The sequence below is a fragment of the Ostrea edulis genome, chromosome 6 (assembly GCF_947568905.1).
Source record: "Ostrea edulis chromosome 6, xbOstEdul1.1, whole genome shotgun sequence".
In the NCBI taxonomy this organism is placed as follows: Eukaryota; Metazoa; Mollusca; class Bivalvia; order Ostreida; family Ostreidae; genus Ostrea; species Ostrea edulis.
Window position 1 is genome coordinate 34,875,083 of NC_079169.1, and position 18,621 is coordinate 34,893,703.

Consider the following 18,621-nt stretch of genomic DNA (forward strand, 5'->3'; position numbering starts at 1 on the left):
GTATAACTGTGCTTGTTCAATGGCTAGATATACTTGTGTATTGCAAATTCGTGCTACTTGAAATTGACCTTGTCCAGTTGACTTATTCCCCCTGTGAATTATACTTTTGAAAGGGTTTTGAAAGGACTACATTTGTTTGGCAGAAGGACTGTTTAATCGGAAAGCTCTAAACCTACACAGTTTTAACGTCTCTTTCATTTAATGTAATGCCAATATTTCTATCCCTAGACGTGTATTTCAAACTAGTAATTCATTGTGCAATTAGTAGAGACTTGAGACGAATTCAAATACTGTAGAATCGTGATATTGGTCGATCTATTGGTGCATTCTCCACTAAAGTGTAAAATTCCATTTTGAAAATAATGAAAAATAAAGTTTTGATTACAGCGTTCTTTCATATATTTTTTTCAAAAAATGAATATCTTGAGATCATTTCGGTATGAATGGGAAATTTTTACTGCTACTCTTTGTCGAGATAAGTTACGTCAAATAACCAAGTCCAGACAATAAAAACAACAGAAACGTGATAGGGGTAGGGTTTTAATCTGTCCAGACATTCAATATCTATTAAGGCCAATGGAAAAGTTATAAATTTTTCAAGTATGTGTATAAATATAGATTTGCTTACATATGCATGTCAATACCTAAGCATTATATTTCACCTAAAAATACAAATATCAAATACGAAGAGAAAATCGGCAAGCTATTTTTTCTTGATGCATCATATTCCAATTACGATAGTTCAAAATCAGTGACCTCCAGAAACCTTAAATGTATTTCAAATTATGACGTAGATAGTACACTGTCAGTATAACATTTGAATGGGAAAGATATTTGACCACTAACTTCTCAAATACCTATTATACATAAGTGTGCAACAGTAACGTATCTGTTTCCGAAGGATATAAAATAAAAGGAAGGAGATCTTGTGTACTTTAAATTCAAACAATGCATTATTTCTTACAGAAATTGATGAGCAGAGTTTGAATTTGTTTTTATTTTCTTTTTTCCACTCATTTATTTCGATATCAAATGTAGTGTATACTGTATCTTGATTCTAAAAAGTAATCTACTTATTTGAACGATATCTCCCATCTACCGTTAAATAAATGACAAAAGATGTCCAACCATTGAAATGAGAGTTTATTTACATATTTTCAATCATGAATAATAACATGAACCTGAACACAAATAAAAATTAACGAACAAAGACGAGAAAAGTCAGTATCGCATCAATTATGAATTTCATGGTTTTCTGTCTGTATTTTTACAGTACATTTTTGGGGTTTTTTCCCCGACGAGCTATCAGTTTCCGCTCCGTCAAAAGTTGAGCAGGAACCTTACTTTCCCTGCCCCTTTTCCTTTCATTCTCAAGAAATGATGGATCATATTAAGCTTCTTTCTTTCCTGGCACGCCTTCTGGATTTCTGCCAGTGTTTTTCCCATTTCTTACTATTCTGAAAAGTTCGAGTGAATCATTCAATTTCAAGCGTATTTTTCTCTCTATGCGTTAGAAATGAATATTAAAAACAACAAATAATGTTGAGGAATTAACCAAGTGTTTGATAATAACAGCACTAAATCCAACGAGAAACTAACTTTAAATATCTAAACAGATACGTTACCACTGCGAACAGATACGATACCATCAATAATAGGTGCTTGCAATGTACCAAATGACATTCTACCATCTTAATTCTTTATAACAATATTCATAATAAAAAGAAAAAGAAAAAATTTGTCATATTCTTTTTTTTTTTTTTAATTACATACGTATATATACATAAACACACACATACATATACACACACACATATATACATACATATATATATATATACACGTATACATATATATACACACATATATATATATATATATATATATATATATATATTTAAATCATACACTATATTACTTTTAAGAAAATTAATATTTAAGACATATAGATATACATTCATATACATAAATTCGATATTTATAATACTATAACAAATATATATAAATATGGTAGAGATATTTTTCAATAAGCCATGCTGCCTGAGGGGAACAGCCTTAAACACACAATGTCCATATTTTCCCCTTCAGGCAGCTTCACTGAAGGACAGACTCCTTCAGATAGTCTGACTATTTTTTATTATTATCATCACAAAGTCATAGAAATATCATAAAACCATTTATAATTGAAGTTGAAATTCAATGTTTTATAAGTCTCATATTGGTACATTAAGTTTGTTTTTACAAAATAGGAAATGTCATTAATATTTTCTTCTTTATTTTCATATCTTAACTTCATCTTTATTTTATATATGTAATAAGCTGTATATGATAATAAATGATTTATTGAAGTGGTAGTTTTATTTTCTTCATGAAAAAATCCTAATACAACATGTTTCCATTTTAAATTAAATTTCAAATGATTTTCTAATTTCTTCCATATCAATTGTACGTTACTACACTCAAAGATTAAATGTTTTGTATCTTCGAGTGTTTGGCAATACGGGCATTGATTGGATACATTCTTATTCCATTTGTGAACAGATTTATTATTATTAAGTAGATTTTGTAGGAATTTGTAATTAAATTCTGCTAATTGCTTGTCTTTGATTTTAGTGATTTTTGACTGATAAATATTTGTTTTGTTTTCTTCAAAATTGAAATTGAAGCTTTTTGCCCAAAATCTCTCACAGTAGGGTTTAATAAAGATTTTATTGATAAATATATCATATATTGTTTTGCTATTTATCAAGTTTAGGGGTATTCTTCTCTTGTTTTCTAATAAAATGTTACTTTGTTTTCTTATATTTATATAGACTCCTTTTGAAGTATCGTGATATTTTTGGACAGGTTTAATAACCTTTTTCAGTGTGTTATATTCGCAAATCCAGTTAGACTTGTTGACAAGAATATTAGAAAAATAATTGATATCATGAAAATTTCCGTTTTCATCAAACAGGTCTTTAATGTATAAAATTCCACTTTTTATCCAATCTGTGTAAAAAAGGAGTTTACCATTAAATCGAGTCAATTGTTTTAAAACCATATAGTTTGCGATAATACTTCAACGTCAGTCATCTCTTTTATTTTATGTGATTTATGTTTGCATTCATTCAATGTACTGAGTACTTCGCAGTAAAATATTGGTAATGATTTGACTATTTGCTTTATTTCATCAGTACTGGTTGTATTTGTCATTATGAGATATTCGGGTGTAACGAATCTTTTAAGAATACACGAATTAAAGAAAGATTTTAAAGATGATTGTTTTTCATTGAAAATTCTTGTTACCCAAGCAGCCTTGAGTGCTTTTAATTTACAATCAATATCAACAATACCTATTCCTCCTTCATCTTGTTTTCCAATTAAAGTATATCTTTTTATCCTTTCTCTTTTGCCCCATAGGAAATTGAAGATTGTTTTCTTTATTTTTTTTTATGGATTCTTTTCTTGGATATTGCAATATAGTTGCACTATAGTATAATTGGGTTAATGCTAAATTAATTGTGTCTTAATTATGTAACATTGGATATGCCAAAATACTTTAGGTCAATTATGTCGCAGTTTAGATGTGGTATTTTACCTTTAAGAATAGAGACGGGAAGATATTATGGGGAACCTGCTGTTGAAAGAATATGCTCATTGTGTTCATTAAATTGTGTGGAAGACGAAATTCATTTTTTACTCTATTGTCCATTGTATTCTAAACTCAGAACAACTTTGTTTGAAAATACGGGATTTGATCAAATGTCAATGTCAGATGTAGAGGTTCTTCGAATGTTAATAACAAACTACCCAAGACAATTAGCAAAATACTTGTACTCCTCCTTTTCTCTTAGACAATCTATTATATTTGGAAAAATCAACAACTGAGCTATTTATACATTATATACTTATTATACATGTATACACATGTATGTATATATAATTATAGAAAATGTTATTATGCGCAATTATTTGCTTTATATATTATTATATCAATGTTTAAAGTGGCATATAGGCCCGACGGGCCGGGTGTTTATTGATTTGTGTATTGTGATAAAATTGGATGTATGAATATATGTACACATGCCACTATAATAAATAAAATTACTTACTTACTTACTTACTTGCTAAAGTATTTATTACGGTACATTTTCCATATAAGGTTAATTTTCTTGTATTCCACATTGTAAGTCTTTTTTCTAGTTTATTAATTTTTTCCGTCCAGTTTTTATTGTAACATTGATTAGCATCATGACCTACATATATCCCTAAGCATTTAACAGGTGCATTGGTGATATTGATATCATATAATTTATCATATCTGTTTTTCAAAGGACCTAATAGTATTCCTTCAGATTTATTTTTATTGAGTTGCATTCCTGATACCTGACCAAAGTGTTCAATTATTTTAATGACTTTTTCTATAGATCTGATATCCTGTAAAAAAAAAAAAAAAAAAAAAAAAGTGATGTGTCGTCTGCATGTTGAAGTATTTTTATTTCATTAGTCATAAGGTCATTACTAAAGCCTTTAACTTTAGGTGAATTGTGAATTTTTTTCGACATTATTTCTACGATAAATTAAAAAAGCAATGCTGAGATTGGACATCCTTGTCGAATGCCTTTGGTCATTTTACAGGTCCTAGACATCCATCCATTATTTTTTATGCGATATACAGGATTTGTATATAATTTTTTTTATCCATTTTATGAATTGCTCTCCAAAATTAAATTTATTAAGGGTGTTGAACATGAAGTTCCATTCTACAGAATCGAAAGCTTTTTGAAAATCAAGAGGTAAAATTGCTCCTTCTTTTTGTTTTGTTTCACAGTATTCAAATATATATCAAGTAAAAGTCTTGCATTTTCACCGATATATCTACCTTTAATGTATGCGGATTGGTCTTTACTTATTAGTTTATCTATAACTTTTTGTAATCTTATAGCGAAAATTTGTGCTAAAATTTTATAATCACAATTTGTAAGACTAATTGGTCTATAATTTCGAAGATCATTTTTCTCTCCCTTTTTATGTATCAGAGAAATAATTGATAATTTTTTAGAAAAAGTCATTTCCTCTTTTTCAAATGTTGTAATTAGTGATTTATAAAAGTAATTTTTAATGTCATTCCAAAATATTTTATAGAATTCGATAGGTATTCCATCAGATCCGGGGAATTTGTTGTTTTTCATCTGTTTTATAGCTTGTGCACATTCGGAAACCGTTGGAAGATTATCACATATATCTTTTTCTTGATTGGTTAGTTGAGGACATTCACAATCCTCTAAATATTTTTTTTATATTTTCATCTGGGACATGATTTGTTGAATACAAGTTTTCATAAAAATTGCAAAGTGAATTCATTATATCTTCAGTTTTATTTATCATTTTATTATCTTCTTTAATTTCGTGTATTGTATTGGCAGATTGTTTTTTTCTTTCTAGTCTTAAAAAGTAGGATGTGTTCCTTTCTCCATTTTCTATCCAATTTGCTTTTGATCTAATAAATGCACCTTTAGTTGTTTTCGAATAGATTTCATCTAATTCGACTTCAAGAGATTTTTTTCTATTCATATCTATTAAATGATGCGGTGACAGTTCAATTTTTTCTATTTCCTTTTCTAACACTGTAATTCTTTGTTTTCTATTTTGGCTTTTTTGTTTTGAAAAATTTACCGAAAATTCTTTGATAATAGATTTCACCTTTTCCCATCTTGTTTGACTATCAATTATATTTTCTAAATCTTCTTGTTTATCTTTTAACAGTTGTTTTACCTCGGTAGTGTAGTTTATATCTGTTAATAGCGAGGTATTTAATTTCCAAAAACCTTTACCCCTGTTTTCTTTATTCATTAAAAGGTTTAATCTAATTGATAAATGATCCGAGCTTCTATTACCTTGCGTATTTGGAGGTTTTCTAAGAAAGACATTTGACATATCTAACTCAAAATTTTCAGACATGAATATAAAGTCTATTCTACTTTTAGGTATTCCATTTCCGTCACACCACGTGAATCCTTCTCTTTCTTTATGTTTCATTTTCCATGTATCGACTAAGATTAAATATGATAGCAGATCTTCTAAATGTTTTGAGCTTTTATCTTTATATGTTGATTGTGATTGTGATTGATGTCTATCCTGTTTATTAAGAATCGTATTAAAATCTCCTGCAAGTATAGTATTGTTTTCACTCATTGCTAGCTTAAAAATCCACGTTTTTAATTTTTTGAAAAATTCTATTCTACTTTTATCATCATTGGGTGCATAAACATTTACGAGTGTGATAATTAGATCATTGACTTTAATATTAATCAAAAGTTTACGACCATCAACAGATCTGTGTATATTTATGATGTCAAAATTAAGCTTTTTATGAAAAAGAATGGATACTCCTCTGCTATGAGCAGAGTCAGTATTAGAGTGTATGGATGTACCAAACCATCTTGAGTCATACTTAAAATTATTTTTTTCGCAAAAATGTGTTTCTTGTAGAAAAATCACATCAATATTGTTATCATTAAACCATTGATATAATGTATTTCTTTTCTCATAACCATTTAAACCCCTTACATTCAGGGTAATACACTTCAAATGTTCCATAGCGAAAATAGCAGACAAAAAATCGTGTCAGGTATAAACAAACATGAGAGACTGTTATAATAATTATTTGACTGAAGCCGGGCGAGGTAACCCAGATTTGGATTTGTTTTTCGATTTTTTTCTTAACTTCTGTGGCTACCCGTCCAAGTATCTGTCCTAGTACATTTTTTCCAGGCCAGGTTGAGGTTTTTGTGTGCATGGATTGATCATAGTTGAGGCCTGTAGCCCAAAAATCATTGTATGTGGTTTCTGCGAAAATGACATTTTTGGTAGAGTTTTCAAGAACATCTCGGAAATTCTCAACTTGTTCCGATTTTTTCGAAATAATCTCCTCCATGATCTGAACCCGTGATGAAATCCAACTATCCGATGTAGTGACAAAGTTGCCAATTCTTTTGGCTTCGAGTGCCGACTTAGCTGCTCGGATTTTATCGGCAGCCATGAGATCGCCGGATCTTATAGCTTTTACACACTGGAAGGCCTGTTCTGCAGAATTGAATTTTTCACCAAATACAGATATTTCACATGGGTAGAAATTTGAAAGAGCATTTTGTTCGCCTTGGAATTGGATATAGTTATTGGGGCATTTTTTAGCATGGGCAGAGCATTGTTCATCACCCGGGGGGTGCCCCGGTTGAAGGCAAACTTTGCATTTAGTTTCTTCCGTGCATTCATTGGTGGGGTGGTCAGAATTCCAGCAAATTCGGTATTTTCGTTTGGGGGGTTTTGGTTGACCGTAATGATAAATGCGGCATTGTATTCCTGCGCAGTAGCTCGTGCGGGGGAGAAATTTGTTATCTGGAAAGGGTTCTAAATAAATGTATCTGTTGCCATTTAACACACCAGTCATCTTTTTTGTCATCGGATTTCTTATTTTTTCATATTGTAGGTCACTTTTTGGGTTAGCACCAAGTTTTGTGAGCATCGCCAAAATTTCTTTGTCATCGACAGACAGGGGCACTCCAGACACAGTCACTTTAAGAACTCTATCTGCGGGTGATTTTGACCCAGTGACATAGGGATTTTGCTCGTATACATTGAAGTTTTGATTGTTGATATCAACCCCTTGAGTTGATAGAGTTTGTTTACTTTCATCATTGGTCAGGTATATACGCCAAAGATCACGGTCAAGCTGGATGCAACGTACCGTGTCCCCGACTGAGTGAATGACACTTTGCATAAGTTCAAAGTCTGAAATTCGATTGTTTCTGTTCATTTGGATTTCGCTATTTTTTAAATAAACTGACTTAGATAAGGTTTCCATATTGCAGAAAGACTTTTACCAATGTTTAACACAGAATAATTTCAGGTAAACAGGTAAACACGGGTGAACACGTACTCACCACACAGCAGAACTGTTCACAAAAAGGATCTCCAAAGTTTTCACTATATGTAAAGTTGAATTCTGCACAAAATTAAATTCATATATCGGCGACAACGTCGTGAAATCATATGGTGAATCTGGAGACCAACTGACTACGAAAACAGCCCAAATATTGTCCAAATTTGTCATATTCATTGCTTTTACAAAGATGAATTTTCAGAAAATTCATGAAAAAAATTCTATATTTACCATCTGCCCCAATCTCTACCCAGAGTTATCGTTCCTTGCTCTCACTTCCACCTCTTGTCAACGTCTCAAGGGTTTTACAAGGTTTTTGTAAACTGGCACGTATGCTCAAATAAAGTATGGTTTTGACTTCAATTACAAAAATATACGTAAATAAATAAATACTGAGCAGATGTCAAGTCTTTTTGTGACACAAGAAACATTGATTTGGGTTGAAACGCGGATATCGGGTAGTTCTATTGCACCAGGCCTATGCATAGGTACATGAAGAATATATAGTAATGGGAAAAAATCCTCAAATAGTTTCTTGTCCTACATTTTCCCGATATTTTATAAAGTAGTTCTTAGTTTTATTAGTCGCAAAAAAGTGGATTTACATGTAGAATAACATTGCTTATTTTGAGACGTTAACAGAGGTATTTGTGAGTGTAAGGAACGATAACTCTGGGTAGAGATTGCATCTGCCCGTCTGTTGAGTTACAAAGTTTTAAAATCATGTTTGCATCATCATTTGTGAACCGGATACAACATACTGTAACTAAGTTGAAGTTCAGAATGAAAACGAACTCTAAATATCCGTATTACAGCCATGAAAAGAACGATGGTAACGTATCTGCATGTTTGTAACGTATCTGTTGATTAATCATGTTTTCCTTTCAAAAATCATTCATTATCCATCATATAGAATAGAGTCGGTGTAAAATACATATACCTGCATAATCAAACAACCTCATGCAATTAATTTTGTTGTACCCTTCTTCTGAAGCTGGATAGGCGGTAACGTATCTGTTGCAAACCGCGCGTCCAAATGCTGATTTTTAGTCTTTAATCTGGATTATTTATCATATCCCTTTTTCATGATGCAAAAACTTTAAGGTTATTCTTATATCTAATAAATATGCTATTTACATTGATATGAAAAATTGAAAAGAATGCTGTCAGATTATTTTTGTAGAGGTTTAAAAATCGGTAACGTATCTGTTCGCAATCCAACGGACACCAGTTTCAGAACATTTTTTTCGTTAAAATAAAATTTCTTTGAAAAATTCAAAGTTACTTGCTAGATATTAGTTTTGTTACCTTCAAATAACAACAACAAAGGACCCGGAAGTATAGAAATGATCAAAATTACCCCAATTGTAATAATTATCAATGTAAAACGGACACGGTGATTTTGCTTAATTTTCACATCTTATGAGTGTAGTACTCGGAGCAATGCATAATTATGTTACTATAATCATATTAGGATTTTGATACATACTGAATACATGTGTAAAATATACGATTTTATCAGCTAAAGCATTACATGTATTTTTGAGGGCCGCGGACACATAAAATACGCAATTTAACACTTTAATGGAGAATGGTGCATTCTTAATAAAACGTTTATGCAAGCGCATGTATAAATCTACTCAAAATTTTGTATGAAAATTTAAGGGTCAACCTTATGAGCTTCCAGGGAATATGCGATACCATTGTATTTACTACTGCTCTCTTCTACGATAATTTATCTAAAAAACCATATATGGCGTGACTGCATTCATTGCTTCTTATCTCCGAAAACTTCAATATAAAAACATGACTAAACAGCTCGATTTTCCGTTTTACACCACGATATGAAGTTGTATTGTAAATGCCACTCTGGTCTTAGTAAATCATGCTTTGGCCACATTGTTATCTTATTATTGCAATAATTAATGGAGATAATGTTCCAATGAATATTGTTACATATTGGTTTAGTAATATATCAATTGTGTACAGTTTTTAACAAATATGACAATTCTCTGAAAATCTTTTCAGCCCTCCCCCCTTAGATATTGATACTACTTTCAAGGTTTGGATTCACATTTCCCATTACAACACCTTGTCCGAGGGCTTTATAGTTTGTTCTTTGAGGGCCCTGAAGTGGAAAGTGATTTCAACCCCGGAATCAATCGGTACTTTATAATTTCCACCTTACAGGCTAGTGACCGGTGGCAGTGATCTACTGATTAATGTACTTTTTCGCAACCGTAAGGTTCGATTCTCGTTCCTGGTACCGTTTTCAACAAAAGTCACTCTTTAGTCTTCCAGAAAACTTTTCAATAATTCTCCCGCATCTTAATAGATATTTTACATAATTTAGCCTACATGGACCCCCCCCCCCCCAAAAAAAAAAAAAAAATAGCCATCAATTAATACACAGGGGCAGAAAGTTGCATTACAACTTGATTAGACATAACTTTCTCCTTTGTTCAAGCATTGCTTTGATGTTTTATAGAAGCATTTCAGTCTTTTCATACTGTAATATATATATATATATATATATATATATATATATATATAGAGAGAGAGAGAGAGAGAGAGAGAGAGAGAGAGAGAGAGAGATGTATGCTAGTTGATACATGTAGTTCGGGGGATTTCATATATTCGAAAAAGAAATAACTCAATTTTATTTTTATTTGTCGTCGAGATGGTCCTTGATAGGATCTTTCAAACCATAATACATACGTATGTGCGGGCTCTTTGCTCGCCAACTTCCCACACACCCTCCCCAGAAATGACAGAAGTTTACAAGTGCATCTATCGTTCAAACTGCCGCTTGACTTGTAGGCTTAGTCTGTAGAGCTACAGTGAACAGAGACTTTTTCTTCTTTTTTTTCTTTTTACAAACATATGCAAAGTTTACTGAAATAACAATTCTTATAATTGCTTATGATATGGATACTTGCCTATAATGTTTTAGATTCAAGTTTTGTTTTCAAAACAGCTACGAATCTAGTATACGAAACTATCACATGATGTAAACAAACGATTTCGTAAGATTATCATTATGATTCGTAGCACATGGAGAAAAATAAGGCTTTGGCGACCTCTTTTCGAAATGAAGAGGTTAACCGTAAATTCTGGCTGCCATAGAGTTCTGAAGATTGTGGGGTCATCTTTAACACTTTGTGCCATACCAGCTGCTAGTCACATGGAGGTACGTAGATTTTCCGAGACCGAATTTCCTCAGTAGTGTGTTAAGTATTTGTCTCGGTGACATCAATACTGTATTGATGTCACTGAGACAAATAGTATAATATAGGTGTTACTGTTAGGGCGAGCGCAGGTCGTGTGTACATGTAAAAAGATCTAGACTAGATTTATTTAAGGATTCGGGACTGGGTTGGAGGTATTCTCTTTAGAGAAGTCGAAAGGCATAGCCTTCATCGACTTCTCTTCGCAAGCATTCATGTTTTGATTCTGGAAAACGTGTAAATGCCGGAGTCGGTGACGGTTTATGCTTCAACCGACGTTTCGAGTCAGATGTGGCTGGATTTACGCAATAGACAAGTTGTTTTCAAACATCTAACAGCAATGCACAAAACTGACACAAAGAAATCAACACTTACTTGCTTTTAATCCATTTTCAACATGTCCCCTGTCCCGGGTTTACGTTAACTGGTCTTGGGAGCTGTCACAATAGGGGACCAGTTAAGAGAAAAGCAGGCTGACGTAATCAGAGTTGTGATTTAAACCCGGGACAGGGGCATGTTGAAAATAGATTAAAAGCAAGTAAGTTTTGATTTCCTTATGACGGTTTTGTGCATTGCTGTTAAATGTTTGAAAACAACGTGTCTATTGCGTAAATCCAGTCACATCTGAGTCGAAACGTCGGTCGAAGCATAAACCATCACCGACTCCGGCATTTACACGTTTTCCAGAATCAAAACATGAATGCTTGCGAAGAGAAGTCGATGAAGGTTATGCCTCTCGACTTCTCTAAAGAGAATAGGTTGGAGGATGATCATCATGATTCAGTTAATTGTTAATCAACAATTAAGAAACATTAATACTATTGATTTCATTATAAATGTATTCGTTGCAAGATGCAATTAAAAGTCTATTGTGCATGGATGATGTATCAAATGATGATCAAAATGGTGTTAATGGTCCCCTTGTGACCACCCGTGTGCTACGTACAAGATTATTTTGAGAGTGTAATAGCCTAATTACTTTATATGCACAGCTTTAAAACGTGTGCTTATTTAACAGGTCATATGTGTAAAGTATGTTCTTCTAATTTTGCTATTTTTTAAACAGAAAACATAACATTTAGAAATTTTGTTTTGTGTCATAGAAGATTACACCAGTCACAGTGGATAGGGCACTGGCTTCACAAGCAGAAACTAGGTCCCATGTCATTTCTCAATCCCAACAGCACATCAAAGCTAAGGCATTTAGTATATAGGTTTGTGACAATCCCAGCAGCACATCAAAGCTAAGCTATTTAGTATAGGTTAATATCATATACCTAGTAGTGTATCAGCCCTGATACACCTATCTTGGCTAGGGTGAGAGAGCTGCAAGTAGGTAGGGCTGTCTCGCCCTAAGGGCTGAGATATCTCTGTCTCGGCCTGTTGTCAAGGGGCTGTCTTGCCCTCAAATTTCAAATGGCTATTTCTTCTTTAATTTTTTTAAATCTAACATAACTACATGAAAAAAATGATGTTCGACACAATTTTTTTTCAAATATAATACTTTCTTCCATGACAAAATTTAATTTAAGCAGAAAAATTAAATAAAAACGTTTTCAAAAACAGCACTAAATTGTAGCGAGTATCTAAGCAAAGGGGGTAACCCAAGTAACAATTGTTTATTTAGAACAATAACACGTTTAACTTCATTTCAAAACAATCAACGTTTTAGGCGACAGAAAACAGTAGGAGGATTATGGAGGGTGATACTGAAGCATTTTCAGAAATTCCCGGTCCTAATGGAGATAAAATGTTAATTTACAGCAATTTTGATGTAGAAAACTGTTTTAAAATGATTTCTGAAATCTAAAATCCCGAGGACTTGGCAGTAAAACGAGAAAAGTAGAACCATTATCTTCCGACTTATTTCAACGACTTATAGATGCTAAACAGATGGGAAACGGTAAAAAAAACTTACTTCAGTATAAGGTAACATTCCTTAAGCAAAGAAATAACAGCATCAGATCTGTAAACATTCCCGTTCATACGATGACGCCACGTAAACAAAGTTCTACAACTCTTACAAATTATATGAAATATTGAAAACGGGCGAGTTTGGTAAATCCGAAAAAAATAAATAAAAATAATTCACTTATTTCCAATTTTAGTATCAATTAGCAAGCCCTTAGGAGCTGCTTAATAGAATATACATGTACATGAACAACACAACGATAGATATGACGAGTTTCTCAACCAAGCAGTTTAGTTAATTCTAGACCACATGAGGGGATGTGGACCCATAATTAATCATCCAATTATCGTGACCAGCAATGGAATAAAGCTACAAAACCCAGACTTTAGCATGTTTTACAATGCCAATAGTACTGGAAACGTAACCATTAAAGTAAACTCACTGAAGGAATGAAATAGTCAAATATCGTTGTACAGTATATCATGTATTTATGTTTGGGTCAATACCCCCCCCCCCCCAATTTTAAAAAAATGTTTATCAACTTGTTGTGTTTTAGGTATATGATATAAACAATATCACACTCTAATGTTGATCTCGGACCTGGGATTGCCCCTCGAGTGATCTCGGCCCGAGCCCGTATCAACTCTCGGGGCCAATCCCAGGTCCGAGATCAACATTAGAATGTGATATTCTATATGTCACAATTCCAGCAGCACATCAAAGCTAAGATATTTAGTATAGGTTAGGCCATATTTAAAAGAATGTTTGTTTCCCCTCCCCCGGGTCTGACTTTTGAAACAGACCAGGCAGGTGTGCTTTTTTTTCTTTTTTCTTTGAAAATTTTCGTTGGAAACACCTATGAAAAAGCAGCTGAGAGCACCGATAGTCATTTTCAATACTGTACATCAGAAGAAGAGTATGCCATGTATTGGTCGAACTTGTTTTTATGTTGGTCACTGGATTGACATGTCTGCTGGCATTTATAATTCATATTCTTGGACCTGTCAGTGTGAATGCACTCGATGGATGCAATATTTTGGTTTACTTTATGAATACCTACGTAGAAACATTACATCTTTTCAAAGAAAACATTGAAAACAAAAACATTTATTCTTGACTTCTAAAGTAGAAACAGATGTACTTAATAACATATCAGAAAGGTACTTATTAAAAAATAACTTATTTGTTCATGAAAACCTGGCTCGAAAGTCACGCCGTTTGTTAGCTTGTCCGACACAGTGACAGAGACCTCGTCTAACTTATCTATGTTGTGATCATCATCTGCGGTTAAATCATTCAGCACGTTGTTCCAGGTACAACTTTTAGAGTAACTGTAAAGTCGATTTACCACAATCGGAACCACTTTTGATGTTTGTTTGTATTTTATTCTTACAGTAGATGACAAAGCGATCTTTGTGTCGCCCATCTTTGAAATTTTCCAACAACATTGAAACTTTGAGAGATAAATCCCGGCGACTTCCAAAAATAGCGAAAGTAAAATTTGGAACGGACACGATTTTTGTTCCAGAAATAAAAAAAAAATAAAAACGCGATTTTTTGGTAAAAAAAATTTTTTGACTCAGGCCCTTTTTATTTGACCCGGCCGGGGGAGGGGAAACAAACATATTTTTATTTTTAGCCTTATATATAGTGACAATTCCAACAGCACATCAAAGCTAAGATATTTAGTATAGGTTAGTCACAATTCCAACAGCACATCAAAGCTAAGACATTTAGCATAGGTTAGTGAATTTTTTAACAAACAAATGAAATTTCCCTGTGCTGGAAGTCTTGTAACATTTTCTGGACATTATTCATAGCATGATAACAGGTTTTACAACCAGGCATTTCATTTGGAGATATACATGTATCAGCAACTGAGAGAAATATTTTAAAAGTTTCCATGTATTTTTCCAGATTCCCAATATGGATGACTACTCCACTTCAAAGCTTCTCCAGAACTCGAGTGTCGCCAGCGCAGAGTCAGCAGCAGCTTTGTTAACGTACACGATGGTGGCACTGTTTAGTATCGAGAAAGAATACACAAAGGTGTGGAAATATTTGTACTATATTACAATATTGTGAGTACAATGATACTGGAATAAATTTTTTATTTATGAAGTGCAATGATTTATTTAACGTCTTTGCCAATGATACACATATACGGTAGTTCTGATTACTAGCAAGAAGTAGATTTATTTGTGGAGTACATTTGATGGTGATTAATGGGAAAGCAGACTGAATTTTCAAAGGGAGGTATAATAATAATTAATTAATGCTTTATTTTTTAAAGGTAACATGAATAGTGCAAGGCACTAGTCTTCCTTCAAATCAATAATTAATACATGATATTACATTATAAAACATTTCTATGTCATTTATTGGTTGATCAATTGTTTTGGGTTTAACGCTGTTTCGGTAATATTTCAGCCATTTTATGGTCACTGTGTCCTTGAAACATAAACACTATACAACAGAAGAATCTGACATAGAATGGTTTTACATGCAATTATATAGGGAGTCTACACTGTGATAGAACTGACAGACAGGAGGCTGTGTTGTTACTGTTTTATATACATGTATAGGGAGTCTACACTGTGATAGAACTGACAGACAGGAGGCTGTGTTGTTAATGTTTTATATACATGTATAGGGAGTCTACACTGTGATAGAACTGACAGACAGGAGGCTGTGTTGTTAATGTTTTATATACATGTATAGGGAGTCTACACTGTGATAGAACTGACAGACAGGAGGCTGTGTTGTTGTTACTCTCTTTTCCTACATTTATAGGGAGTCTACACACTGATAAAGTTGATAGAATTGAGGCTGGAGAACCCAGGCCACCCTGATATGGACAAGATAGATGAGTTGATTGTAGAAACCAGGATCAATGTGAAGACACTGAAAAAGAAAAGACAGGTAGGTCCAATATTCTAACACAGTTGCAAATATAAAGAGGGAAAGTGGGCTTGTCTCCCTTTTTGATTACACACATATTCAAAAGTCATTCTACCTTGACCCTGTTTCCTAAACAAAACCAGTTCAGAATGACCTTTTTAGGTGGGACAAGCTCCTTACATATGGCATTCATTCTGTCCTTGGAAAAATTGCCCCCTTTGGGAATCCTGGATCCACCTCTGCACCATAGTTTTTGTTTTATTATACCCACTGTAAATGAAGTTTGGGGGGTATACTGGAATCACTTTGTCTGTCCGTCCGTTTGTAGGGACATCATTTGTCCAGAGGATATCTGTAACACCGATGAACAAACTTCATTAAAACTATATGCATATCTTATATGAATAATGGAGTTGTGCAACTGCTATTTTGATTGAGATATTTTAATATTCAAGGAAGTTATGGATCTATTTTTCCCCATTTTTAGAGGGTGTTCTCATTTTGGAGAGTATATTTTGAAAACCAATGAACAGATTTGATTCAAACTTTGTGTATGTATTATGGATATGATGAAGTTGTGCCCCTGTCACTTTTATTAAGATTCATTAACATTTAAGGAAATTTTAATGGATATTTTCATTTTACGGGTGTTTTTTCAACTTCATTGACTTAGTCATTTTCTTTTACATTTTGTAATGATCTGTTTCTGTTTGTCTGCCCATCTGTCTGTGAACGATTATGTTAATAAAAGATGTGGCATTTTCTGGCTCATGTATGAATAGTAGTTATCCATACTAATATTATCAAAAAATTATATTAAGCATATCTTCAATATTCTGAGTAACATTCCACTGCAGAATATATAGTCTTGCATTTACATGAATTCCTCTCAAAATTCTTCATGTTAAAATGATGTGGTTATTCTTCAATGAGCACAAATTCACTATTTCCCACCATCCAATGTGCCCTGTGGGGGTATTAGTCCCACTAGGACAGTTCTAGTTAATGTTCAGAAGGAAGGTGATCCCAATTATTGTACCCAGTACAAATATCCCCCAGTTTTACAGTGTATTGCAAAAGTTTTGTCTTTATTTCAAGTCATACAGATGTCAATATGACTGCAATTATCTCTATCTTTGAAGGGGTGGGGTTGGTTGGTTGATATACGTTGTTATGTTCACAGATATATATCCTCCAAGAACACAAGAGTGGCAATTACCATAAAAGCAGACAACTTAGCAACCATGAAATCAAACTTTTGTTGGTACTTGTTAGTGTAGATAATATAAATCAGAATCATATCATTATAAATTATGTAGATTGTGTACAGGCTTTTACTTGTGTGTATGTTGTTTTGCCTTCCATTTCACTCCTGTAGAGACAGCACCAGCTTTAGGTGAAGCATCACAAATTTTGATCCACTCATGTATACGTGGCAGTCCAGGCTTTAGCATCAAGGGTTCTTTAATGCACCAATGCGCACTGTGACAGGGATCTTTGTTTTTATGGTCATTATGATCTGAAGACCTATGACTTTCACTTAATTCTAGTGTTGCATGGGTACTTAGTGAAGGAACAGCCACTACCTATCTCAATGTGATTTGACATGGCACCACGAAGCAAGCACTCTAACAACTAGACTACCGATCAGTTATATGAAATAGCATTCTCTGTTAAATCAAACTCGGTTAGACATGTTTCTCTTAATCTAATTAAATAGCAAAATTATTTAGTTCTTTGTTGCTAAAGTACATGACAAGTATTTGATAATGATTCATTAATACAAAATTATACTTTTGTGAATTTCATAAAGCATTTGAAAATAAATATTGTTCCACAGAAATGAAATAGTAACCAAATTGACCTCATGTCAGAGATGAGAGCAGCATGTATCTGTGACTACCCCTTTATTGCTTATATTTATGTACATTAGTCAATGTTATAGAGATGTCATGTTTTTCAGGACCTAGTCATGCTCCTTTCAGTTTGTCAAAGACTTGTCAATGATGCATCAGAAGCAGCTTATATGACAGGTAAGTCAACCAATATCAGGTCTCATATATCACCTTTCAGGTAAATCACCTGTCAGGTAAATAATCAGTCAGGTAAATGATCTGTCAGGTACATAATCTGTCAGGTGAATTACTTGTCTGGTAAAGCATCTGTCAGGTAAATCATCTGTCAGGTAAATTGTCTGTCGGGTAATTCATCGGTATCCGTGGCCGGGTGGTTAGAGCATCTTGCTTAAAATCACACGGCCTCTCACCTCTGTCGGCGCGGGTTCAAATCCCGCTCGCACCGGTAAGTGAGAAAGTTTCCCAGTTTACTTTCGGAAGGTCGGTGGTCTCTTCCCAGGTACATTGTATCTGGGTTCTCTCTTCCACCAATAAAAACTGGGCGCCACCAGATAACTGAAAAATTGTTGAGTGTGGCGGAAAACATCAATCAATCAATCAATCTGTCAGTTAATCATCTGTCAGGTAAATCATCAGTAAGATAAATCACCTGTCAGGTATATCATTTGTCAGGTAAATCATATGTCAGGTAAATCATCTGTATGACAAGTAATTTACCTGACAGGTAACATGCTTCACATCTTGTGATAACAGATTTATGACATGAATGATGGTGAGTCATAGAGGCAAATGTTTGTACAC

At 33.4% G+C, this 18,621-nt stretch overlaps 1 protein-coding gene across 1 annotated transcript in view; it reads left to right on the forward strand.

Moving 5' to 3' along the window:
* The first annotated feature begins 10,717 nt into the window (after positions 1–10,717).
* The window catches only part of LOC125683348 (diablo IAP-binding mitochondrial protein-like), an 8,719-nt gene continuing 815 nt past the window's right edge, over positions 10,718–18,621 (forward strand). Inside the window, exons 1-4 of the mRNA XM_048924411.2 lie at positions 10,718–11,114; positions 14,981–15,112; positions 15,857–15,985; positions 17,928–17,997. Of these exons, the coding sequence (XP_048780368.2) occupies positions 10,965–11,114; positions 14,981–15,112; positions 15,857–15,985; positions 17,928–17,997 (481 nt within the window). The 5' untranslated portion in view covers positions 10,718–10,964. The remainder of the gene's footprint in view (positions 11,115–14,980; positions 15,113–15,856; positions 15,986–17,927; positions 17,998–18,621) is intronic.